This window comes from Meles meles, chromosome 19, assembly GCF_922984935.1.
Source record: "Meles meles chromosome 19, mMelMel3.1 paternal haplotype, whole genome shotgun sequence".
NCBI classification, from domain to species: domain Eukaryota; kingdom Metazoa; phylum Chordata; class Mammalia; order Carnivora; family Mustelidae; genus Meles; species Meles meles.
This window is the reverse complement of record NC_060084.1, coordinates 35,979,864-36,006,691: the sequence shown is the minus strand read 5'-3', so window position 1 is coordinate 36,006,691 and position 26,828 is coordinate 35,979,864. Positions and strand designations below refer to the sequence as shown.

The 26,828-nt window shown below is 40.4% G+C and overlaps 2 protein-coding genes across 2 annotated transcripts in view; both read right to left on the bottom strand.

Annotated features, from left to right (window-relative positions):
* Positions 1 to 852: 852 nt before the first annotated feature.
* Positions 853 to 2,308, bottom strand: LOC123930514 (non-histone chromosomal protein HMG-17-like). The gene is made up of 2 exons (XM_045986741.1): positions 2,226 to 2,308; positions 853 to 1,487 (listed from the first exon to the last, which is right to left on the bottom strand). Exons 1-2 carry the CDS (start codon positions 2,306 to 2,308, stop codon positions 1,115 to 1,117), a joined length of 456 nt encoding a protein of 151 aa, XP_045842697.1. The 3' UTR covers positions 853 to 1,114.
* Positions 2,309 to 9,827: 7,519 nt separating this feature from the next.
* VPS35 (VPS35 retromer complex component) overlaps positions 9,828 to 26,828 on the bottom strand; it is a 29,658-nt gene continuing 12,657 nt past the window's right edge. Inside the window, exons 7-17 of the mRNA XM_045988483.1 lie at positions 26,475 to 26,558; positions 25,739 to 25,848; positions 22,013 to 22,109; positions 21,758 to 21,906; positions 19,756 to 19,963; positions 18,041 to 18,196; positions 16,030 to 16,152; positions 13,752 to 13,931; positions 13,000 to 13,239; positions 12,402 to 12,545; positions 9,828 to 11,838 (exon numbers count right to left, since the gene is read on the bottom strand). Of these exons, the coding sequence (XP_045844439.1) occupies positions 11,659 to 11,838; positions 12,402 to 12,545; positions 13,000 to 13,239; positions 13,752 to 13,931; positions 16,030 to 16,152; positions 18,041 to 18,196; positions 19,756 to 19,963; positions 21,758 to 21,906; positions 22,013 to 22,109; positions 25,739 to 25,848; positions 26,475 to 26,558 (1,671 nt within the window). The 3' untranslated portion in view covers positions 9,828 to 11,658. The remainder of the gene's footprint in view (positions 11,839 to 12,401; positions 12,546 to 12,999; positions 13,240 to 13,751; positions 13,932 to 16,029; positions 16,153 to 18,040; positions 18,197 to 19,755; positions 19,964 to 21,757; positions 21,907 to 22,012; positions 22,110 to 25,738; positions 25,849 to 26,474; positions 26,559 to 26,828) is intronic.

Sequence of the window (26,828 nt, the reverse complement as noted above, 5' to 3'; positions counted from 1 at the left end):
TCAATCACTTTAAATGATTCCAATCCTTATGGGCTATAAAAGCTATCTCATTGTTGTTTACATTTGCATTTAATTTGACTGCTAGTGATGTTGACATTATTTTGTATGTTTACAAGTCATGTGTGGGTCTCATAAACTACATTCCATATACACATGCTCCAGAATTCTCCATTTTGCTTATTATATTTTTGGATTCCTGAACCACCTTGACACTCTATATTATGATATTTTGATACACAATAGGACAAGTTTCTCCCATTTTTCTCAAAAATGTTTTGCCCATTTTTTTTTCAAACTGTATCCAGCTTTATTAAAGATACTTTTCATAAACAATCATGGTATTTCAGGCAGGACGTGGGCAGACAATCGTTAACAGTATACAACAACTTTCAAACTCCCTTCTTCAATGGACTACCAAAATCAGAAAGCCACTATAAAACCCAATGCAGTCTTCATGTGATGCTCGGAGCAGGGAAGTTTAGAGTGAGGGCGGAGAGTTCACATTTAGCATGTTGTTTAACAACTTTTCACAAGCAGGAACTTTCAGGAAATGGAATGAAAATGGCAGGATTATCCATCTGAAGATCCACGAGCTAAAAAAGGAACTCTTTTGAGGGACGCCATCTCAGTGGTGACACTTTGTCAAGTCCAGATTGCCTGACATACTGGGAACCATGTCTTGGGGGTCAGGTTCCAACAGGTCTCTGGGTTTAAGGGAGTCAAGTCTATGTTGAAGGCAGAAAGGGAGAAGAGGACATAAAAACTGAATTTTAGTTTTTTCCACACCACCAAGGGATTTGTGCCCAGGCGGCTCGCGTGTGTCAACGTCTAGGAACCCCTCCTCCTGGGAGCCAAGAGGAAGTTTCTCAAAACTAGGAGGGAAAGGTGTTTTTCCCTTTGTGTCAATCTAGCTTCAGAGATAGTCTATTAGTGACATATGCCCTTCCCCCAAAACAACAATGAAGTGTTCTGTGTGCTAACAACATAGCTTTAAAAAAAAAAAAAAGGAAAAAAAAGGAAAAGAAAATTCTGCATTTTTATAAAACTTGATAAAAAATAGTATTTCAAGCTGTACAGTCACCAGAAGTACACAGTTATCAAAAATGCACACCCTTCACTTGGCATCTCCAGCACCTTCAGCTTTCTGTGCCTGGTCTGTTTTGGCATCTCCGTTTTCTGCAGGGTTATTCCCATCCTTGCTGGCATCAGCTTTCCCCTTTTTCCCCTTGGGTACCTTCTCTCCCTTCTTTGCTGGGTCCTTTTTAGGCTGGGGCTCTGGCTTTGGAGGAGCGGGTTTAGCAGATAACCTTGCAGATCTTCTCTGTGTCTCGTCCTTCACCTTGGCTTTATCTCCTTTAGCATCCCCCCTCAGCCTTTCTCTCGGGCATGGTGGCGACGGCGGCGGGACGTAAGCGCTGGACGCGGGGATGCAGCGGCGCGCAGGCTTTGGCGGGTCCGGGGGTCGTTCTCGCCTCTTCTTCTTCACACTGCTCCAAAAATGTTTTGCCTATTTTTGTGCATTTTCCTTCCCATGTGAATTTTGCTCAACAAACTTGGGATTTAGTTGACATTTAATTGAGTTTACAGATTAACTGAAGAATTTTTTTTTTTTTTTTTTTTTTTAAGTAGGCTCCATTCCAAGTGTGGAACCCAATGCAGTGCTTGAACTCTCAAGCCTGAGATCAAGACCTGAGCTGAGATCTAGTTAGGCACGTAAGGGACTGATTCACCCAGGCTCTCCTAACTGAAGGATATTTAGATATTATACTATTGGGTCTTAAATATGAGGAAACATTTGTCTCTACATGTATTTAGTGGTTCTCCTAAGTCAATAAAGTTAACATTTTTCTTCACACTTTTCTTACACATTTCTTGTTGGGTTTATTCATAAATACTTGTGGCCTGTGTTGCCATTGTTAATGGGATTTTTTTGCAACAAACTTCTTTTTTTTTTTTTAAGATTTTATTTATTTGACAGAGAGAGATCACAAGTAGACAGAGAGGCAGGCAGAGAGAGAGAGAGGGAAGCAGGCTCGCTGCTGAGCAGAGAGCCCGATGTGGGGCTCAATCTCAGGACCCTGAGATCATGACCTGAGCCGAAGGCAGCGGCTTAACCCACTGAGCCACCCAGGCGCCCCTGCAACAAACTTCTAATTGGTTATTGCTAGCGTATAACAGAGCTATTGATTCCCATACATCTTTGAGAGGGACAGTCATCTCCCTACTGGCCACGTCTGTCAGCATCAGTCTGGAACCAGGTCTGTTCAACCATAGCTCCCTGCATGTCCTTGACTGAGTCTCTTCCCATTCTGGCCTGTTTCCCCACATGTAAAATGAGTGGGTTCAACTAGATTAACTAGATTACTGTGTTTCAAATGCAGGTTGATAGCCAGTTGAGAATCATGAAATAGAAGTAGTGGGTCAAGACCAGCATTTAAAAACTAAAAATATACAGTAGAACCAAAAGTATCAGAATTCATCATACTAAGGGCAGTTACTATTTTTGTTAAACGTTTTCCTCACCAATATGTGTGTACATGCACAAGTGTTCAGTGTGTGTGTGTATGTACACTGGTTAGAATGTAAACAGTATTTTCTATGTGAGTTGTGATTCAAAAAACTTGAGGGGTGGCTGGGTCAGTTAAGAATCTGACTCTCAGATCATGATTTCAGTGCTGTGAGATCGAGCCCCACTTTGGGCTCTGTGCTCAGTATGGAGTGTGCTTCAGACTCTCTCCCTCTGCCTCTATCCCCCATGCACTCTTTCTCTAAGAAAAAATTAAAAATCTTAAAAAAAAAAAAAAAAGCTGAGAGTCACCTCAGAGTGACCCCCAAGGGCCCATCCCTGCTCTGTGGTCCAAGAATTTATATCCATGACACTGGGTTGCTTTTCCCACCACCAGAACAAACTGGTCTGCAAGAGGCAAATAACCGGACAGACAAAGCAGGTATCATCTCCATAATTTATACACACCCCTTCTTCACACACAGCCTTTCAGAAACACACACACACACACACACACACACACACACACCCCAAACCTCCGGGAGGAGCTACCTAATTCAGCCCAACCCAGGAGATAAAAGCATTAACTCGTAGTCTCCCAACCACCTCCCTCTCCCTATGGGATTATCACTCTCTCTAGGGAAAGACTGCTTCTCCCCCATGACAATCCTGTATTCCCAACAGGTAGTCTGCTCTGAGCCAGTTCCCCACAAGGTAGGATTTTCTATGCTGGAGAAACAAAGGGGCCCGGGTGAGAAGTAGGGAGCTTTAGGACACCAAAATAAGACCCCACACTATTACTACTTACTGTCAACCTTGAAAATGAAGCAGCCAGTTACTTTACCAGCAAAATGGATTTATTAAGAAATGGCAGAGGAATTGCAATTTGGACATGAAAGTTATGGCAAAACCACTGGCTGGTCCAGAGAACAAAGGAGAGGAACATTATTGGGGGGGGAGGGAAGTTGGGGGCCCAGGCTTTGAACAAAAGTCCTTTGGAGGAAAGTGAGAAGAGTGATGACAGTTTCTCATTGGCTGGGCTGTCGTTGGGCAAGGAAAAAAAATCTTCTTCCTGCTTCCTATTGGAAAATGCAAGGTATGAGTTGGGATCTGCAATTGCCCTAGAGTTGGTAGGGGGTGAAAGCTCCCCTTCTGGTACCCTGCCTCTATTTTAAATGAGGTTTCCTCAGTTTCATACCACTGTTAAAATGTGTAAGTGGCTGGTTCAACGATAAATTAGAACAACTTTTTAGGGGCGACCTGGCAACCTGCTATGAAACAGTAACTGCATTCCTTTTGTCCCAGCAATTCTGCTTGCATTAGTTTCTCCTGAGGAAACTGTGGGACAGGTGAGAAAAGATACACAAGCAAAACCAAACAAAACTCAGAAACACAGTTTCTTAGAAACAGACTGGGCAAATACATGCTCAATCATACGATGGGAAAACGATATCATTAAAGAAAATAATGGCGATCTGTATTCCATATGGATGTGGAAAATGTCCAGATTTATTATTTTGTGGGGGAGAAAAAGCAACTTATACGTTGGAACAGCCAAATCCCATTTTTGTTTTTGCAAATCTGTGCGGTGTTCTGTCTCTCCGTGTGTTTTTTGTTTTGTCTGTCTAGTTCTGTGGGGGAGGAAAGAGTTGTAGGGGGTAGGGGGCGGGGGCAGGAAGCTAATTTTTAAAAAGGGTCTGAAGCCTGGAAAGACTTAAGCCAAAATGTTAAAAGTGGAAGGAGGAGATCTGGTAGAAGTTTTACTTCCACCTGATGCCCTCTATATTGTTTGTTTTACACGTGTACATGTTACTCTTACGATAAAACATAAAACATAATGAAACAAAATTATTCCTTTTCGGGCGGGGGGTGGGGAAGTGTAGTTACAAGCTATTGGGAAGACTCAGTTCTCCCTGCCTTCGCAGATGGGAGCCCGTAGCGAGAGTCGCTCGCCGGGGCCCCTCCCCGCCACCCCGACCTCCAGCCGTCCCCCCGCCTCCTCCCAGCCCACTGCCAGAGCAAAGCCCAGCTCCCAGCACGCCTCTCACCGCCAGCCCGCAGGCCCCAGCCAGGGCGCCCCGCCCCCAGGTTCCTGCCCCGCCCCACGGACCGTCCCTATCCTACACACCCGGGATCGCAGCTCCAGCGCCCGGGCCTAATCTCGGCCCCGCTCCGGCTGCAGGAGGTCCCCGCACCAAAGCGTTTCTTCTCTCTGTGTCCCCGCGCACCTCTTGGGCCAGCGCCCGCTCCTAGCCAGCCCCGCGTCATCTCTGCCACCGACCGCAGGGAGGCCAATGCAGCGGGCAACGCGTGTGCCCGGGGGCTGAGGCCCCGGCCAGGGCTGCACCCCAGGCCGCACGCCTGCCACTTCTCCGCGCGGGTGGCCGCCCTGCTGGCGGCGCTCCTGGCGCTGCCGGTGCTGGGCCACGCGCTGATCGTGGTGGCCCTCACCGTGGACCACAGCCTGTGCTCCAGCTGCAAATTCCTCAAGTTGGCGGGTCGCGACCTGCGCGTGGGTCAGTGCGGCCCCGGGGCCTGGGGGCCGGCGGCACCCGGGCAGTCCCGGAGTGGGGAACCCGGGGCTTGCAAGTCTCCCTCGAGAGTTGGGGCACCTTGGAGCACCTCAGGCCAGGATGGAAGGAGCAACCCGGCGGCAGCCACCAGTGGCGGCAGCCACCACTGGCGGCTTCTGCATCCTACTGTACATCCCCTATGTCCTGACAAGGGAGTGGAAGTTCAGGAGGAAACTGTCAATTGTGGCTGGTGTGCACCGCCTCGGTCTTCAATATTGTCCTCAGCGATGACAAGTTCCCCCTCTGTCACCACGGCAGTGAGAAGAGTAGAGGCTCGACACAAATCCGCTGGTGTGGGGGACAGCCAGGGACACAGGTGGGTTCTGAGTTGCTGGGCTAGGGGCGGAGGGAAAACACCGCTCGGCTTCCAGATATTTTAGGACCCCGCATATTCAAAGGGAAAAGAAAAGGAGATGCCAAAACTAGGTTACAAATACTGCCTGTTTTAAATACTTATATTTAATAAATTTAAAAGTTAAAATGCAATATAAATTGTGCTTTCACATGATTTATTTTTATCATTATAAAGTGTACCCTAGGTGTTACAGTCATGAGTATGGTCAGGAAGGATCCAAACCTGGGGGCTCCTGGCTGCCTCAGTTGATGGAGCATGCAACTCTCCATCTCAGGGTTGTAGGTTTGAGTCCCAGATTGAGTGTGGAGATTAATTTAAAAAACAAAATCTTTTAAAAAGGGGGGAGGGCGCCTGGGTGGCTCAGTAAGTTAATTAAGCATCTGCCTTGGGCTCAGGTCATGATCCTGGGGTCCTGGGATGGAGCCTGTGTCAGGCTCCCTTCTCAGTGGAGAGCCTGCTTCTTCTCCCTCCTCCTCTGCGTCCCTCTCTCTCTCTCCCCCATCTCAAATAAATGAATAACATCTCAAAAAGAAAGGAAGCAAGTCCTATTAAGGCACCTTTGTCTTTCCACCCATTGTTCTCACCCTGAGTTCAGCTGCCCCCCCCCCCCAGCCTTCCTCAGTCACCCATGTCAAATAGCAGCCCTCACACTCTAGTTCTCCAGTGCTATACTCATGCGTGTCACGGCCTGACACTGTCTGTCTGACTTCTTGAGGTCTGTCTTCTTCACTAGACTCTACCAAGTTCTAAGGGGGCAGGATGTTGTCTTGTTTCCTGATATTTTCCCAATGCCTGGACCTGTACTAGATGTATGTGCTGATTTAATGTAAGCATAATCTCATCTGGAGATGTGATCGCATGTCCACATTCAAGGCCCAGTGGAAAGGTGATACGGGTGCCAGGTGGATTTTTGTCCTCCCTGGTAAGTGTTCATGGCTGCCTCCCCAAGAACAGTGCTGGGTGGGAAGGGAAAATGCCCTGGCATTTCCAGGGCAGACAGCAAAGGGAAGGGTTTGCATGAGCAACCACAAGTATGGTGCGTTCACAATGGTGCTCTTTAGGCTGGTCCAGGAGTCTGGAGACTGAGGGTCCACTCTTGATTTAAGACACTTAACACATTGATCTTGACATATCTCAGCACCTCTGTGCACCTGTTTTCCTGTAGGAAAGTGAGGGGTTAAAAGCCCTTTGGTTCTAACCTCTATGATGGCTAATTCTTTTGGTCCTTACCTCCTATAAGCAGAAACTAGTTTTTTATCCCTGTTTTGCACATCTAGATAAGACCCAAAGAAACTAATCAGCAGCAGCAGAAATGAATCTTAAGTGAGACAGAGGGGGAAAAAACAGCAGTAAAAAGAACTTTCCTTTGAGCTTTAAAAACAAAAACAGAAACAAAAAACTCTTTATCTCTTTTGTCCAAGTAATCTATGTTCACTATAGAAAAATCATTAGCTTTGGCAGGTAGGCTAAGCCCACTCTGTGGCATTCATGCAATTTGCCTCACTTTCAGCTGGAGTTCTCAAACCATTTGGGGAGCACTTTTCAAAAAAATACCTTTTCAGATTTAATGGGCTTGGAGGGGGGCCCAAGCTTGGCATCTTTAGAAATGTCTTTGGGTGATTATAAGGTATTATAAGAAATAGCTGAGGACAAGACCCGTTGCTTTCCCCACTATTCTAGCCAGCTCATCCTGTCTCCCATCTGTTACTGTTTCTTACATTTTTTTTAAAGATTTTATTTATTTGACAGAGAAAGAGCACAAGTAGGCAGAGAGGCAGGCAGAGAGAGAGAGAGAGAGAGAGAGAGAGGAGGAAGCAGGCTCCCCGCCAAGCAGAGAGCCCAATGCGGGACTTGATCCCAGGACCCTGGGATCATGACCTGAGCCGAAGGCAGAGGCTTAAACCACTGAGCCACCCAGGCGCCCCTGTTTCTTACATTTTCACTGTATTTGACCAAAATCATTTCCCAAGTACCATTTTAAAGTGCCATTTTCTAAATTTCCAGGAGCTCAGTGTAACCATTACTCTGGGGCCAGCTCTCAGGCACTCCATTGGCGATTAGGTTTCCTTTGCTATGAATTAAAAGCTTTGTGTACATTGCAGGCATACACAGTAAAACCACTTAATTAGCAGTATTAGCAGCACAGGACCATGTGGACAGCTGGGTCTTCGACTTCAGTGACATACATTTCCAAAGGATCTTCAGTATGGCAGCCCAGTTGGTGTGAAGTGTCTTTCAGTTCAAACACCCTTAAATTTCCTGTTCTATCTCAGAACTTTTTCTGCACACCAAAGATATGGGGGAGGGGAGTCAAGAACATTTATTTTGTGCTTCCGCCTTTACAGATATTTTTAATATCCAGTAAGAATTGATAGTTAACCTTTGAGGGCTTATTTTAAGTCAGATACTGTTCAAAGTTTATATGGATTATATCCAAGAACCGATATAGAAAGGGTCATGACAACCCTGTGGTCCAGGTTGTGTCCCATTTTACACATGAAGAAACTGAGGCCCACAGAGGTTAAGTAAGTGGCCTAGAACAAAGAGCTAGCCAAGTGGACTTTTGAATCCAAGCTACCTCACTCCAGACAGAGCCACTGGTCTTTGCCACAGCAACATAGTGCCACCTACAGGAACAGTAGGGGGGACTGGCTTAGTCAAAATAAAAATACTGGGGCACCTGGGTGGTTCAATTGGTTAGGGGTCTGACTCTTGATTTCAGTTCAGGTCATAATCTCAGTGTTGTGAGAGCAAGCCCTATATTGGGCTCTGCATTATGCATGGAGCCTGCTGAAGATTCTTTCTCCTTCTCCTCTGCCCCTCCCCCCCTTCTCCATAAATAAATTTTAAAAATACTGAGTGAGCACTTAAGTACAAGATGAACTTAAAGCTGGAAGATGCAGTGCAACCCAGTGCTATTCTACTTATGGATACTGAATTGTATATAACATATACATGTTCTGGGAGGTGTTCCACTTAAATCACCTTCCTAGATGTGTACTGACCGTTCCCTAGTCTTGGAATTCCCCATTCAACATCAGGCCTAACCTAGGCTCAGTGCTTCTCTCCACCTATAAGGGTTGCTCTCCCCAGTCTATTAAGAACCAGTATTTTGGGGGCACCTGGGTGGCTCGGTGGTTTGGGCCTCTGCCCTCGGCTCGGGTCATGGTCTCGGGGTCCTGGGGTCGGGCCCCGCGTCGGGCTCTCTGCTCGGTGGGGGGCCTGTTTCTCCCTCTCTCTCTGCTTGCCTCTCTGCCTACTTGTGACCTCTATCAAATAAATAAATAAAATTAAAAAAAAAAAAAAGAACCAGTATTTTGGGGGCACCTGGTGGCTCAAGTCGGTTGAACATCTGACTCTTGATTTCAGCTCAGATCATGCATGATCTCAAGGTGGTAACTGAGTCCCAGGGTTGGGCTCCATGGTCAGTGGAGCCTGCTTAAGATTCTCTCTCTCTTTCAAAACCCAAAAATGAAGAAAAAGGACCAAGGGAGCAGACCTACAAAACACAAGCCCTAATTCATTAGATTCTAGACATAAAATTGCCAAATTGGTGTGTTAATTCTTAGTCCACATTTTCTTTGCATTTCTCTCATTACAGACAGGTTAGGAGTTTAACTTGCTTCAGTCCATGGAACACTGCTGGACAGCCTGGCTCTAGCTATAAAATATGGGACTACAAGTTAAGCATTAGCGTCACAAGACTGAAAAAAAAAAAAAAAAAAAAAGGCTGACGCCCTGTGACTTAAAGTCACATGAAGACTCAAAAAACCCTCTAGGCTGTACTCCAACACCCCTAACACCCGAAAGTCCTTCTGCGCGCTCCTAGAAATGTATTTTATTATTGCCAGTCTGTCTTCATACCAGAAGAAAATTCTCAAAGCTAGGGACCATATCTTGTTCACCTTTATACCCAGCGCCTATGTATGGCACATAGCAGCTGGTGCTCAACTTTTGTTCAATGAAAAGACATCTGCAAATTAAGATTAGCCAAACTCTGGTTTAAAAAAAAATAGTAGAAGACCTTTGGTTTCTTAAATCTGGTCTCTTCACCTCACAAAAAAAATATGAAATACTTTATACCCTATACTAACATTTTACTGCTGAACCTTTCTGAGTTCAAATTCAAGTATTCTCAAGGCAAATCTTTCCCTTCAGCTGTATTTCATGGAACGTGAATAAAATGAACATGTCAACTTCATTCCACAATCAGGTTTAGAGTAAAGTGACATTTGCAACGTACAGAAAGGGTTTGCTAGAATAACAGGTTCTACAGAAAAGCTAAGCATACTTGATAGATTTTAATGGCACCAATACTACAACTTTATAGACACTTATTCCTATAAAACCTGATGTCTGTTCAGACTGCTGTAACAAAATACCATAGACTGAGTAGCTTATAAACAGTTTATTTCTCACAGTTCTGGAAGCTATTAAGTCCAAGATCAAGACACTAGCATGGCTGAGTGAGGGCCCTTCTCCAAGTTCCTTACTGCCAACCTCTGTGTCCTCACAAAGTGGAAAGGGGCAAGCAAGCTCTCTGGGGCCTCTTTTAATAAAGGCATAATGCCATTCATGAGATTCTACCCTCATGACCAAAGCACCTTCCAAAGGCCCCACCACTCAACATCTTTGGGGGCTCAGGTTTTCAACATTAATTTGGGGGGGGGGGTGGAGGGAGGACACAAACATTCAGACCACAGTATCTAACAAGTGCTAGACATCTATCAATGGCAGGGGGATGGACAGATGGTGAGATGTTAAGTGAGGTGGTCATTTGAAAATGCCCATAAATTTGCAACTTCTCACTTCAAGTGGTAGAGCTTAATTCCTCTTACCACTGAACTAGACTTAGTATCTCCCTTCTAACAAACAGAGTAAGGCAAAAACAACAGTATGTTCCAAGGTCAGGTCATAAAAAGGCATGTGGCTGCCTCTTTGCCCTCTCTCATGGGTCACTCTGGGGAAGGCAGCTGCTGTGTCATGAGGACACTCAAGCTGCCCTTGTAAAGGCCCACAAGGAGAGGAACAGAGGCCTCCAGATAATGGTCATGTGGATGAGTTTGGAAGCCAGACCCAACCACACCTTCAGATGGCTGCAGCTCCAGCCAAAATCTTGAGACACCCTAAGCCAGAACCACCAGCTAAGCTGCTCCTAAACTCCTAAGCCAGAAAACGGTGAATTAAATGTTTGTCGTTTCAAGACACTAAATTAGCCTTCTGAGAGTTTAAGTGGAGTCATCATGCCTAGGAGAACAGGGTAAGGCCAAGGAAAGCAAGTGGCTATAAACCAAAGAGTAGATGGTGCCTTGCTCAAGAAGAACTTAAGCTGAGAATTGAACAAGCAAATACTGTAATGTAAGATTGTCTATTAAACTCCACGAGCATTCTACTAGCTCCTTCTACACATCTAGCATGAAAGGGTGAAAGTCCAAAATTGTTAATAGCAACTTTATTGTTCCACTGGTGCAAAAAAAAAAAAAATCATAATTGTATGATGCATTTCCCCTTAAATTTACAATAATGACGGTTATACATAAATTATATCAATCACAAATTTCCTATTTTATACTATTTAGAACAAAATTATTTTGATAAATATGCCCAGAGGACAACATAGGTTCTTAATGGATGACTGAATCCAAATATGCAAAATAGAGCTTTTGGTGTTGACCATGGTGTTTTAAAATTCTCAAACATGCACTAATATATTCTAGTTTTAGGGAAAATATTACACATGGCCTTATCTTGCAATTAGGGAAAAGCCCAAGCTGAATTTCACATACAGTATCCCTTTCCTCTAAATTAATCTCAAATTGGACTAGAGAACAGAGAGACAGACACTTTTGAGTTAGTACTCCCAAATAATGAAGGAAATTACACAACCAACAAAACAGAATTAAAGGAAGAAGAGCTTCATTAGTAGCTGAGATAAATGGTGGTTTGTTTCTGCCTTTTTTTTTTTAATAGACCACATGAGTTTTAAATAGCAAATCAATCATGCTACCTGGGGTGATCAGACAGATTGAACACTTATGAAGTGAATAACTTTATTAAGGTCCTGAAGGTGAGTGTCTGGAGGTGCTGGGTAAAAGACATCACAGGTAAGAACAGGAAACCTACCTCAGCATTTCTGAAAGGCACAATCTATGGAAGGGAAACCTAGTATAATAAAACCCTCACTGGATGTACATGGAAAAGAATATGGTGAGACTGTTTCCTTTTTAAAGGATGAGACCTTCATAAATTGGCCCCTCAGATTCTGGTGATTCCCGCCTCAAACGCAAATGCTCCAGTGTGTTATGAAAATGTTTGTTAATTTGCTCTGTTTCTTCACTGGACTCAAGATTTGGAAGATCTTCTCGAATCTTTTGGATAAGCTGGTTCAAAACCTGAATTGTGACCTACAAGAGAATATGTACAGTTACATAATCAAGCATGTATCATATAAAAAATATAATTCAATAAAAATGTTTTGGACTCTTGTGTTACTCTCAATAGTCACCAAAGTAATTATAAAAAGAGAGATGAAAACATCATGCCTGGTTTGAGCAACTATTGGCAATTGACCAAAAAAACCCGAAAACAAAAACAAAAACAATAAAAAACAGAGCATCATGAACCAAGAAAAGCAGTATTTTATTTAACCAACAAATCTTGACCAACACTGTAATATTGCTAAAAGGATATTCCATTTAGGAATTATTCTAAATTTGTAGATAACCAATCAGCCTATTGTGTGCTTTTCAAACAGACAGTGACTATTTTTTATAAAATATTCATGAACAAAAGAGATGAGAATTTTCTTACACACAATGAGTTCTCTTAGAGAGATACATCTATAGACAGAAAAGAATACTAGAGAATGAAATTACCAAGATGATAAACTTTTCTATATATCAAATCTCTGAAGAGCAGGATGGGAAAATATTATCTCACTAACAATATTTTACTATAGTTTACTTACCGCATCATTTTCCTTTTCATAAAAATAGATATATCTGTTCAGAATTTCTATAAAAAGTTGCACTTGTAAAGAGGGGTCCATGCACTGATTTGCTATTTTCAAAGCTTTTTTAAGGCATTCCATTACCCTCTTGCCTCCATGAAGCTAGAATAAAAGAGTGAGGGGGTTGAGGGTGGGGTGGGAGGGTCGATTAAAGAGATTAACGAAGACATACGAAGATACAAACATAACCCTACAGTGGCTCTTCAGGCATACAACAAATTTAAATCCTCTTCATTTTTTTTTAAAGCACACAGCTATACTTTACAATTATAATTTGTTTTTACATATTTATATGTTAAATGTTTTATGTTTATTAAATACACTTTTTAAAGGCAGTGGTATAAACTTGCTATATTACAATGTACTCGAAGTGGGGCTTCACCACAGGACGTAACTCTCTATACATTATACATTACTGTCCATTTCATTTCTTTTAATTAACAAAGCATTTCCTTTGTCCAAATGTTTCACCTCTAGCACACAAGGGCCATGGCAGCTATTCCCCCTTAACAGTCCCCTTTCCTATAACATGGTCAGGAATGACCTCCCTCCTTACCTCCTCTCCATTTTTGTCTGTGTTTCTGCCAGACCAGAAGAGATGTGCACAGGTGCTCACAGCTCGGCCCTGGTCAGGTTTCTTCAGAAGTTTGGATGCAGCAAGCGCACACTGAGTCCTCAAAGGTTCATGATTCTCTTCACTGAAGCACTTCATCCTCTCAAAGGTACCAATGATCAAGGTGATGGCAGCCAACTGTGCTTTGGAATCACTGATTTCATCTTCATACAGAGAAAATGCCTGGTGAATAAGAAGGAGAAGAGACCTTTACTACCATCTATTAGAGCACCTTCTAAAGTACTTCCTACCAAAACCCCCATCTTGTGAGATCCTCTGCAGTCCCGTCACATCACAACATGCTGACCCCTCCCATGGAGAGGAAAAAGACAGCTGATACAGGAAAGAAATTGACAACTTGCAACAAGGAAACTTGTTTTATCTTTTATTTAACCCAGAGTTCTCAAACTGAAATTAATAAAGGAACTCTTCACTCCATGAAACACTTATACCAAGACCCACCTGGGAATCTTAAATCTCATTACAGCACCTAGTAACTGATCTATTTTGCTGCTCCAAACCAATCAATATAGTATTAAGTATTATAGTATTAAGGAGTTCCAAGATAGTGGGAAAGGAGTAGTTACAAATTCAGTGAAGAGAAAATCCATGTCCCCTACCACTGTTAAGTACAACAGGTGACTGAACATAGCAAAACTGATTAAACAACACAGAAAGGAGAAAAAGACCATCACCTGGGACATAAATTCATATGCCACTGTTTCATGATTCTCAAAACCAATTTCTCCAGCAGCTAGAGCCCCTTGAAGAAAAAGTCTTAAGGGTAATTCTGCCAGCTCTGCTTTGATCAAAGCACTAATAGTCTGATGAGCAAATGAAAAAATCTTCTGGCATTTCTTTTCCCATTTGTCATCCTAAAAGAGAAAAAATAGTTTCAATTACCTTAATTTCAAGATTAACTTGCTCAAGAATATTCATTTTATATGAAACTTCTATGGAACAAACAGGAAAAGCAAGAAAGCTGAGCTCAAGGTTCTCTCATCCTCCTCCTTCTCCATTTCTTTATGAAGCACCCAAGTGAATCAAGCACATATCCACTTGTGCTCACTGGCTTTGTAATTTTTGTATATTTGTCATTTTGGTTTTTTCTCATCAGAAAATCAACACATATCCCAACTGCACAGAATTAGGAAAATAAATAAATTTTAAAAATTGTAATCATCCCTAAATCTACTACCCAGCAATAATCACTAATAACATTCTGATGTTAACACCTTTTTCCTATGCAAATGCAATGTCACTGAGATGTCTATTCTGGATTTGTTTTCTACTTTATAGTAACTCACCAGAAGCGTTAAATTGGGTTCATGCTGCATATATCTGCATCAAATTTCTTTTTCTTCACTTATTTTGTCTTAACAATTTTCCCAAGTTACTGGAAATCACTTTAATGACTAGAAAATACTTCACATACTGAATATAGCATAATTTACTTAACTATTTCCTTTGGACATAATCTGTAATACCAAGGAATACTAATGCTCTATACACATGCAGTTTACTGAATCCCTAATTATGTCTTAGTATAAATTCTTAGAAGTGGAATTACTAGTTCTTTTAAGGCTCTACTTACATATTGCCAGTTTTTTAGAAAAACTGTAGTATTTCACATGCCCACCATTACTAGTTGAGAATGAATTCCCGTTACACCACTGCCACTGCAAACCTTCTTTTTCTTTTCTCTTTACCACTATGATTTCTAAAACAGATTTCTAAAATTGTTGTCTTTACTAGTGAGGTTAAAGTTTATCCATCTTTGACCATCCAAATTTCTCATTAAAGCAATCAGCTCTTTTCATTTTTAAAAGAGGGTAATCATTACAGACTTGCTACAAGGATTAAATGCAGTAATCCAAGTATGCAGATAGTCTTTGGCACAGTATACGGCACACAGTGAATGCTAGATGCTATTTCCATTGTTACCAAAATCTATACACAGAATGCTGGAAAAGGGACCAAATGAGCAGGTGGCATAATATAAATTGGCCAAAAGCTGCTGTGTCAAGCTGGCAGGTATATGGTTCTCTATTATTGGAAAAGTAAGTTTACTGAGGTTTATTCGTTAACACTATCCTGACTGTCCAACTTTCAGGTACATCGGATTAAAGTATTTTCTATAAAACTATTAAAGACTTAAGCCATGATTCTGCTTAAGGAGTAGTGCATAAAAATATATACAATTCATAAAATTATTCAATTTCAGGGTTTTGGAGAGAGGTTATAATGCAACGCTAGGCACTTTCACGAGTCAAAACTACCTTGAATTAGATCTCACCTGTTATGTACCTGCAACCTCTGCATGAAATTAACTTATCACTTTAGAATTGGTAAAGACTCTAAGAAAGTAAAATCATTCTTAAACTGAAGCAGTCTGAGCCAATTCGGTCATAAACTTAACAATGTCTCACAAATCTTTATTTTTTAAGATTTTTAAGAATTTATTCATTTGAGACAGAAAGGAAGAGTGCATGCATGCACATGAGCAGGGAAGAGAGGCAGAGCCAGAGGGAGAGGCAGAGGGAGAGGCAGAGGGAGAGGCAGACTCCCCGCTGAGCCAGGACAACCCCTCTCACCACCCCCACCCCCATGTAGGGCTCAATCCCAGGACCCAAGATCATGGCCTGAGCTGAAGGCAGACACTCAACCACCTGAGCAACCCAGGGACCCCTCAAGTAATCTTTAAATTACAGGAAAACTTTGGGCAGAAATCTGAACTATTTTAATCTTTCATTTCTAAGTGTTTTTATGTGCCCCCCCAGCTAGTATATGCAATCTACCAACACCATCAGGAAAACTTAATACAAGATGTATAATGAACGATTTATTGAAACTGGAATTTTATTATACCACTGTCGATTTTTTAGTATGTTTGAAATTTTCTATAATAAATAATATACACACAGAAGAAGAAAAAAGAAAAAAAAGTAGTGACATACTTAAAAGTAAACCCACCACTTTAGAATTCTCTTTGTAGCGAAAGGCCAGCTGATAAGCTGCAAAAACCAAAGGTGGCAGTGTGAAGCGAATCCGCTGATTTCCACCAGCTCCAAAATGTTTTCGTGCTGTGTTTAAAATCTGACAAAAACAAACAAACAAACAAAAAACCCTAAACATTAATCTTTCCTGCACTATGATTAATCATTTATAAAATCAAATGAGGGCTCTAAACACTGTTATTCCTAACATTTTTTACTACATCTGATGTAGCAGGCTTTACAGTAGATGCTTTGTATTTTTTATCTCATGGAGTCAATGTAATTGACATCACAACCGAGACAGACAGTAACCCCATTTCACAAATAAAGAAGGCTGAGGTTCAAAGAGGCTGCATAATGTGTCCAGGGTTACACAACTAGTCAGGGGCAGAGACAGATAGTAACATATTGTCATACACACATGTACAAAGTCTGTTATGCTGACAGAGATTACAGACTCTGAAGACAGATTTCTATTTAAAAGTAGATTCTAACACCTACTGCCTGAGTGACCCTGAGCAAATTATTTACCTGCGCTTAGCAATAAAAGTTTCATTTGAAAAGCGCAGTGGTGGTTGTTATTGTTGCTGGGAAGATCAAGTAAGGCAAGTGAAGAGTTATAATACCTGACACAAGGAAAGGGTGCAAGGGCTCAGAAAATGTTGGTTATTACTAGGATGCAAAATGGCAATGTGTGTATTGCTGGTATGTCTTACCTCCTGATTCAGAAAAAAAAAAAAAAAAAAATGACCATTAAAGTAAAACGAAATGGCAATATACTTTAAAAGAGCCATTGTGAAATAAACGTCACATTGTTTCAGAAAAACCACAAGAATTCATGAAATACTTTTTAATATGTGTGACACGATGTATGACATATTCAGGTTTTGTGAATTTCTCTAACATAATAGATAAGAGAACGCATTCCCCCTTGGGGAAATCAGAGCTAATGATCCTCCCTTAAAGGTTGTTCACTGCACAGGTACAATAAATTGGCTACATGAGGAAGGCATACTTCCTACTAACGCATTTGGAAAGCAACAAAAAAAAGAAAACACACGTAGGCACAGAAACATAAGAGAATCAGTTAAAATATCTGAACACTCAGCCAGTCACTGCGTACAGATCACACACAGTGTGCACCGAGTGGGACACTGGAGTGCCCAGCATGTTTATCAGGCAAGTCAAAGACTATCACTGCCAAAAGAAGTCAGCTTTTTTCATCCTGCTTATGAAAGAGGACAAGAGTGTCCCATAACAAAGTCAACAGGAGAAAGTCAGACTCAACCTCAAATAAAAATGTTCCTCATTATATCAGCCTATAAATCCAACAAGTTAAACTACACTTTGCCCAAACAGTAATTAGACTGCCATCTGTGCTACCTTTCATTAAAATAAATCATCCAGATCAGTCACCAACATTCCTACCCAGGCAACATGTTATTCATTTCACAAATATTTACTGAGACTAATGATAAAGAAAGGGAAAATCTCAACTGGTTGTTCTTTACCATGAAAAAAAGGTTAAGAAAAAGACCATTTGATTAAAGTCTTTTCATATATTTTCAATGTGGGAAACACATACAACTTTTATTTTCAAACCTTGGAAACATAAATACAATTGAATATAAGGACTGTTGCTTATACTTTACATTTTATTATGATAAGCAACTGGACAATTCTAAAGGCAGCATAGTTCAAAAAGAAAATGAACATGGAATGAGTACTGAACATCTAACTAAAGGAAAATCGGTTTTCTGCAATTCTCAAGAAGTCTTGAAAGAAACTAGAGCAACCAACTTGTTTCCCATAAGCTCACAATTATGCATTACTATATAAAGTGAAACTCCATGAATATCACTTATCTCTTATTCAGTTGCAATTTCTTCAAAACCTTCTAAGACCATAGGGGCATCAAACCATTTGAGGCACATCTACATGGTTTCACTAAAGCTATGAAGGTATATGACAACTGAGCTAACTCATACCAAGTACTGCTGGTCGGGGTCCTCAGACCGCAGAAGATGAATGAATCTGCCCACAAGGCTCTGCTCATCAGCAAAGTCTTCAGGATCAGGGTCTTCTATGGGCTGATCTGGCTGGTCCTGAATCAACGTGGATACCAAATTCATTATGGAATCCACCTGTAACATGAGAAAGGCAGAAACCCACTGAGGTGAGATCACCAGCATATAAAGTCACTATTAAAAGTGTTTCCAGTTAAAGAACCTAGATGTCCATCAACAGATGAATGGATAAAGAAGATGTGGTATATATATACAATGGAATACTATGGATCCATCAAAAGAAATGAAATCTTCCCATTTGCAACGACATGGATGGAATTAGAGGGTATTATGCTTAGTGAAATAAGTCAATCGGAGAAAGACAACTTATCATATGATCTCCCTGATATGAGGAAGTGGAGATGCAATCTGGGAGTTTGGGGGGTAGGAAAAGAATAAATGAAACAAGATGGGATTGGGAGGGAGACAAATCATAAGAGACTCTTAATCTCACAAAACAAACAGAGGGTTGCCGGGTCGGGGAGGGGGATAGGGAGAGGGGGGTGGGGTTATGGACACTGGGGAAAGTATGTGCTATGGTGAGTGCTGTGAAATGTGTAAACCTGGCGATTCACAGATCTGTACCCCTGGGGCTAATAATACATTATATATTAATTTAAAAATTTAAAAATTAATTTAAAAAAGTGTTTCTAGTTATGTAAAGTTAACAAACCAGTATTAACAACATAATTCCTCTTATTTTAAGAAGGTTTATGTATGCTAATACACATACAGACAAGAGTCTAGAAAGAGATACACCAAATATTAATAGTAGTTATTCTCTTTCTGGTGGGATTATAGTTTTATAATTTCCTCTTTATAGGCCTCTAATTTACTTTTCTGTAGCCCACACTTATTTTTTACTTTATTTACTTTTTTTTTTAAAGTTTTATTTATTTACCTGACAGAGATCACAAGCAGGCAGAGAGGCAGGCGGAGAGAGAGGAGGAAGCAGGCTCCCCACGGAGCAGAGAGCCCGACACAGGGCCCAATCCCAGAACCCTGGGACCATGACCTGAGCCGAAGGCAGAGGCTTTAACCCACTGAGCCACCCAGGAGCCCCTATTTTTTATTAACATATAATGCATTATTTGTTTTGGGGTACAGGTCCGTGATCCATCAGGCTTACACAATTCACAGTGCTTACCATAGCACATACCCTCCTCAATGTCCATCACCCAGCCACCCCATCCTACCACCCCCCTCCACTCTAGCAATCCTCAATTTGCTTTCTGAGATAAATAGTCTCTTACGGTATGTCTCTATACACTTCTAATTTCTAATTTCTATAATGAGTAAGCTCATCATAACCTTTTTAAATTTTTATTATTATTTTTTTAAGATTTTATTTGACAGAGAGCGCACGCGCATGCAAGGTGAACAGCAGGCAGAGGGAGAGGCAGGCTCCCCACCAAGCAGGGAGCCCAACATGGGGCTTGATCCCAGGACTCTGGGATCATGCCCTGAGCTAAATGCAGATGCTTAACTGACTGAGCCACCCAGGCACCCCATAATCTTTTTTTTTTTTAGTATTAAATTACACTCTTCTTCCATTTAATGTGTGAGTCTCAGGATCTAAAATCATTACTACGTTAGTCTCAGTTTTCCTAGTATATAGCACATTGGTATTCTCTTACCTGGTCTTGAGAGACAATTTCTGTGTTATAATCCAGAACATTACTAAGCACATAACAACTCATGCTCTTTCTGGACTCATAGTCAAAGTACTCAAAAAGTGGGTGAAAATGTTTTAATTTCAAGACTGTTAAAATATTGTTGTAAGTGTCAACAGGTATCTTCAAAAGTCTGGTGAGCTCCTTTGAAACTGCACTACTGGTAGCAATACTACAAAAAGAAAAACAACAGCTCTTTAATGAGTAAAATTAACTTTCTCTATATACAAATATATTAATTGCATAAAAATTTGAAAGTTTTCATTTATACATTAAAACAAAGAGGGCAAGTGGATTACACCATCTCAAAATACTCCAACGACCTTCTGAGAAGATAAAGATGCCTATCTAAAAAGAAACATGTACTCACCTCTTAATGTTCTATTAAAACAAAATAAGATGTAACATCGAACCGGTTGTACAGCTGGAGTTAAAATGTCTAGGATTTGACATTTTTAGGAAAGCATTTTAAGTGGCATAACTGCCATTAGGAAATGCTTTCCTAAAAATGTCAAATCCTAGACAGTCATTTTAACTGGTTGCCAGGCAGCCAATAAACACTATATTCATGATGAGAATAAGTAGGGAGAAAAATACATGCAAAACTAGCAACTCCACAAAACAGAAAAAAAAACTGCTTCTTTTGCATCAGATGCTGGCACTCAAGGAAAAGCAGGCTGAATTTAAAGTAGCAGCTCACAGGAGCATTCTGTGGAGATGAGGCATACCTGGGCATTTATAAGATCTTTAGAGGTAGGGATTTCTAATTCTTTGTCTAATTTTACTTTAAAACTTACTTGGTGGGAGAAGATACGGACACATGATTTAATTTTCTCTCACATTTAACATTCAAGATCTGGAATGTTTTTCAGTTCACAAAAAATGGAAGTAACCAAAAGAAAGGGGGATGGTAAATAAAAAGAGTTATGGGAAAATAAGAAATCTTCCTAATGTGGCTCAACCACAAGAAGGGAAATGAAAAAGAAAAAGATTATATGGGGCAAAATTATGAATAATAAGTATAAGGGGAAAGGGATTGGCTTGACTCCATGTCCAGATTCAATACAAGATAGACAACAAGGGGACTGCTGAGGAAAAGATAAAGGGATCAGAATTACGCACACTGGCCACTAGAGGATGCCACAGACTAGGACAGCACCTTGAGGCTCTCAACTAGCAACAAAATAAGACTTTTTTCCCTAGATGGTATCAAAATCAAAGGTCAAATAGAAAAGTATTTTAAGCCAATTTAATTTCCACACCTTAAATATACATATGCTTCTAATTTTTTAAAACATATTCATCTCTAGGAAATCACTTCCTATAGAAACTGCTTAACATAAACACAGTTGACCCATGAATATGGATTTGAGTAGTGCAGGCTGACTTACACATGGACGTTTTTCTACAAATACAGTACAATAAAATGTATTTTCTCTTCCTGTAGTTTTTTAAATAACATTTTCTTTTCTCTAGTTTATTACTTAATTCTAAGAATACAGTATATACTATGTAGAATGTACAATATATGTGTTAATTGACTATTTGTTACTGGTAAGGCTTCTGGTCAACAGTAGGCTATCAGTAGTTAAGTTTTAGGTAGTTAAAAGTTATAAGCAGTTTTTCAATTGCACAGAAGGTCAGTGCCCCTAATCCCAACATTGTTCTAAGGTCAACTATTAACTTCCTTACAATTTTGAAAACTAACTCATTCACATATCAAAGGAGTTTGAAATGGAGAGACTCTGGTCCATAAAGACTACTTATAGTCCTTGAGTGCCACTACTTGATCAATGTATACAACCAAGAAATTGATTGCTACTTTCTGCACTGATTAACACCAAGCATACCAATCTAACAAATGCTTAAGACAAATGCTAACATTTCAAAATGCAATTAAGAAAAACAAGTCTAGGATTGAAAAGTGCTTGATAAGGGTTTTTATAAAAATGTAATTTTGACTTACTGTTCAAGGTTGAGCTTATTAAATATTTCCACTGTAGTTTCTAGAACTTTATCAACATAGTCCACACGATCAGGGTAACACTTCATAGCAAGATTAATGAGAGAAACTTGTAAAGATACAACATCCTCTGAAGGCATGTCTTGTCTAGACTGAAATGTTGAGAAAACCACAGAATTCATCTTAAACAATCACAAAAGGATCTACCAGCTGAGAAGTTTCAAAGTTCTGAGAATGCAGGAGAAAAGCCATACAAACCTGTATTACTGTAGCCACCTGCTGTGAAAATATGTCAAAAAGTTTAATATCTGCTGGGATTCCAGGTCCATCTTCACGGTGGGCAAACAACGCTAATCTGAAAAAGAAAATAATCTTTACTTCAACAAATACAGGGATTTAGGTAGTGGGATTATGGATGACATTTATTCTTTATACTTTTCTATATTTTCTACAAGGTATTTCTCCTACAACATTAAAAAAGATTTTAAAAAAGGACACGGAATGGAGCTGGTCATTCCCTCAATTCATGTTTTTAATAAGTTTTTAATTCCATTAGAATTAACAGTGTTATGTTAGTTTCAGGTGTACAATACAGTGATTCAACACTTCCACACATCACCCATTGCTCATCATGACAAGTGCACTACTTAATCCCCATCACCTATTTCCCCCTTCCCCCCCAGACTTTCCCTCTGGTAACCATCAGTTTGTTCACTAGAGATAAGAGTCTGTTTCTTGGTTTGTCTCTCCTTTCTCTCCCCTTTGTTCATTTGTTTCTTAAATTCCACACGAGTGAAATCATATGGTATTTGTCTTTCTCTGCCTTACTTAGCTCAGCATAATACTCTCTAGCTCCATCCATGTCACTAGCAAGATTTCATTCTTTTTATGGCTGAATAACATCCCATTACTTATACACCATGTCTTCTTTATCCATTCATCTATCCACAGACACTTGGGCTTCTTCCATAATTTGGCTTTTGTAGGGAATGCTGCTATTAACACAGGGTTGCATGTATTCCTTTGAATTAGTGTTTTTGTGTTTTCTGGGTAGATATCAAGTAGTGTGATTGCTGGATCATAGGGCAGTTCCACTTTTAAGTTTCTGAGGAACCTCTACACAATGGCTATACCAGTCTGCATTCTCACCAACAGTGAAAGAGGGTTCCTTTTTCTCCACATCCTCGGCAACACTTGTTTTTTGTGTTTTTCATTTTAGCTATTCTGACAGGTGTGAAGAGATATAACTATTTTAGTTTTGATTTGCATCTCTCCTGATGTTAAGTGATGTTGAGCATCTTTTCATGTGTCTGTAGGCCATCTGGATGTCTTCTTTGGAGAAATGTCTATTCATGTTTTCTGACCATTTTTAAGTCAGGTTATTTGGTTTTGTGGTATTGAGTTTTATCAGTTTTTTATATATTTTGGATACTAACCATTTATCAGATACGTCATCTGCAAATATCTTCTCTCATTCAGTAGGTTGCCTCTTAGTTTTGTTGATTGCTTCCTTCACTGTGCAGAAACTTTTTATTTTGATGTAGCCCCAAGTTTATTTTTGCTTTTATTTCCCTTGCCTCAGGAGACATATCTAAGAAAATGTTGCTATGGCCAATGTCAGAGAAATTACTGCCTGTGCTCTCTTCGAGGATTTTTATGGTTTCAGATCTCACACTGAGGTCTTTAATCCATTTTGAGTTTATTTTTGGTATGGTATAAGTGGTCAATTCATTTTTAACTGAACAGTTTTGTCAATGATGTCGTATTTCACTGAATTCTTACTATATGCCATATTTTATACCATACATAAGATTTTTAATAGCCTGATTTTGCCATAGTCTTTGAAACTTAATCAAGTAGATAAAAATGCATTAAAGTGACAAGTATATTTGACAGTCATGATTTTGAAGAGCAATCTTTAAAAGATAAATCCCATTATAGCTTCCATTAAGAGTATGCCCAATTCAGGGGCACTTGGGTGGTTCAGTCAGTGAAGCATCTGCCTTCAGCTCAAGTCATGATCTCAGGGTGCTGTGACTGAGTCCCACATTGGGCTCTCCTCTCAGCGGCGAGTCTGCTTCTCCCTCCCCCTCTGAGATCCTGCTCCCTCTTTGATCACTTTGCTCTCTCTCAAATAAATAAAATCTTAAAAAAAAAAAAAAAAGAGTATGCCCAATTCAAATATAATTCTTGCTGTCCAGATTTAAACTAGTGATTTGGACAATCTGCTATATTTTAGACTTTAATAACTTAGGTATTTAAAATCTAAAAAAAAGGAGCACCTGGGTGACTCAATTATTAAGTGTCTGCCTTCATTTCAGGTCATGATCCCAGGGTCCTGGGATCGAGCCCTACATCGGGCTCCCTGCCTGGCAGGGAGTCTGCTTCTCCCTCTCCCACTCCCTCTGCTTGCATTCCCTTTCTCACTGTGTCTGTCAAATAAATAAATAAAATCTTTAAAAAAAAAAAATATATATATATATATATATAAACATAAAGGTATTCACTCGGGTTCCTGGTTTCATAAGGTCAATGATGCGTAAGCTAATGAGTAGGACTCATGTTATATACTAGCACTCAGCACAGCTGCCAAACAGACACTCATTAGAGTCATTATCAAAAGCCAAGTTTAATATTTTTAACCAAGACCAATGCCAAAAGAAGTAAAATTTAAACCTAAGGGCATATACTAAACATATTTAATACTTCAAAACTCTTTTTTTAAAAAAAAATGACAGAATAATTACGCAGACATTCTTTTTGTTAAAATTTTTAAAATTATTTACTTATTTATTTGAAAAAGAAAGAGTGAGCAAGAGAGAGCACAAGCCAGGGGAGGGGCAGAGGGAGAGGGAAGAGTAGACCCCCTGCTGAGCAGAGCGCCGGATGTGGGACTCAATTCTAGGACCCTGGGATCACGACCTGAGCTGAAGGCAGACCCTTAGCCAACTGAGGCAACCCAGGTACCCTTACCTCAACATTCTTTTTAAAATTTTTTTTAGATTTTATTTGAGATAGTGAGCAAGTGAGAGAACATGAGCAGTGGTAGGGGCAGAGGGAAAGAGAGAAGCAGACTCCTTGCTGAGCAGGGAGCCCAGCAAGGAGGGGTTCAATCCTGGGACCAGGATCATGACCCAAGCCAAAGGCAGTCATATAACCAGCTAGTCACCCAGGCGTCCCCTTTACCTGAACATTCTTAATCATCTATATCTAATGGCTACTTGATAAAAGAGACTCCAAATCAAATCAGTACCCAATAAAAAGTAACTTTCGTTACCATAAAAAACAAATTTTGTTCTTTGAATATGTAAGAGTTAAATAATGGATCTGTATGACATTGCCAACTAAATGTCTAGATTAAAAATATTCATTATCAGGTGCCTCGGTGGCTCAGTTGGTTGCGTGACTGCCTTCAGCTGAGGTCATGATCCCACCGTCCCAGGGTCAAGTCCCACAGCTCCAGGATCGAGTCCCACATCAGGCTCCCTGCTCAGCAGGGAGTCTGCTTCTCTCTCTGACCCTCTCCTCTCTTATGCTCTCTCTCTCTTTCTCTCTCTCAAATAAAATCTTAAAAAAAAAAAAAAAATGTTTAGGGGCACCTCGGTGGCTCAGTGCCTTAAGCCTCTGCCTTCAGCTCAGGTCATGATCTCAGGGTCGTGGATCGAACCCCACATCAGGGAGCCTGCTTCCCCTTCTCTCTCTCTCTGCCTGCCTCTCTGCCTACTTGTGATCTCTGTAGGTTAAATAAATAAATAAAATCTTAAAAAAAAAAATTCATTATCTCCATGCCTCCTGCTAAACCTCCTTCATGCCTAAGCTAGGCAAGCACCCGGTAGATACTCAAACTTACAGAACTAAACTGTTCATAGTGTAATTGCCTTAAAATCATTAATATAATAAAGATGTAACAGAAGAAATTCACAAAAATGTTTTAAATTCATTAGTCCCTGGTCAGAACTACCCTCCAGTGTCGGAAGCACTTACCTATCAATTAAAGCAATGATTATGTTCTTCACATTTACATTTTGGTGTAACTCAGCACAGGCCCGGAGAAAAGGATTCAAAGTTTGAAGGTGGAATTCATCAGGGAAAACCTGAAAACCAAATAATAATTAACTGACACAAGTAAAAGTATTTCACTTTATAATATGGACTTATGATAAAGTTCATATTTGTGGAAACAATCGTTTTAATCTTACACAACTAAATTCAAACACATTACTTTTGAGTCTCTTTAAACATTAAGCCCAAGTAGAAATAATCCACTAGACAAAGTACATCTACAATTAAACTAAAACTAATGAGAACTAGAGAACTTGGAGGCTACTCTTTCCTACATTTTGGGGGAAGAAAACAAAGACCAAATTATCAATAAGAGAAAATAATTCTTTTTAATTAGGACAGCTTGGTTTTTTTCCTTTTTTTAAAAATATTTATTTATTTTAGGAAGAGTGAGTGAGTGTGGGTGAGCATACACATGGCGGGAGGGGCAGATGGAGAGGGAGACCAGCAACAGACTCCCCACTGAACCAGGAGCCCCACACAGGGCTTGATCCCGGGACTCCCAGATCCGAAATCAAGAGTCAGATGCTCAACCCACTGACCCATCGAGGCACCTCAGGATAACTTCTTTTCTATTCTATCAAGACTTTTTTTTTAAAACAATGAAAATTAATGAAGGACAAAATGAGTTATTTATAAAATTAATGTCCTCACTTACCTGAATAATACACTCCATGAGATATTCTTGAGCCAATGCATCCCTACAATTCACAACTTGCTCCAATATGCCAGTCAAAACAATCTAAAAGAAAAACGTAAGAGTTAAAACATTATTTTTTTTTTAAAGATTTTATTTATTTCTTTGACAGAAAGAGAGATCACAAGTAGGCAGAGAGGCAGGCAGAGAGAGAGGAGGAAGCAGGCTCCCTGCGGAGCAGAGAGCCCGATGTGGGGCTCGATCCCAGGACCCTGAGATCATGACCTGAGCCGAAGGCAGCGGCTTAATCCACTGAGACACCCAGGCGCCCCAAAACATTATTTTTAAGTCCTAAGACACTCCTCTAATAAAATA

Coding starts and splice junctions, on each gene's coding strand:
- LOC123930514 (XM_045986741.1), bottom strand. CDS start 2,308: ATGGGAAGAGACTCAGTCAAGGACATGCAGGGAGCTATGGTTGAACAG. Junction 1,488..2,225: donor GATGCTGACAGACGTGGCCA/GTAGGGAGATGA, acceptor TTTTTGGAGCAG/TGTGAAGAAGAAGAGGCGAG.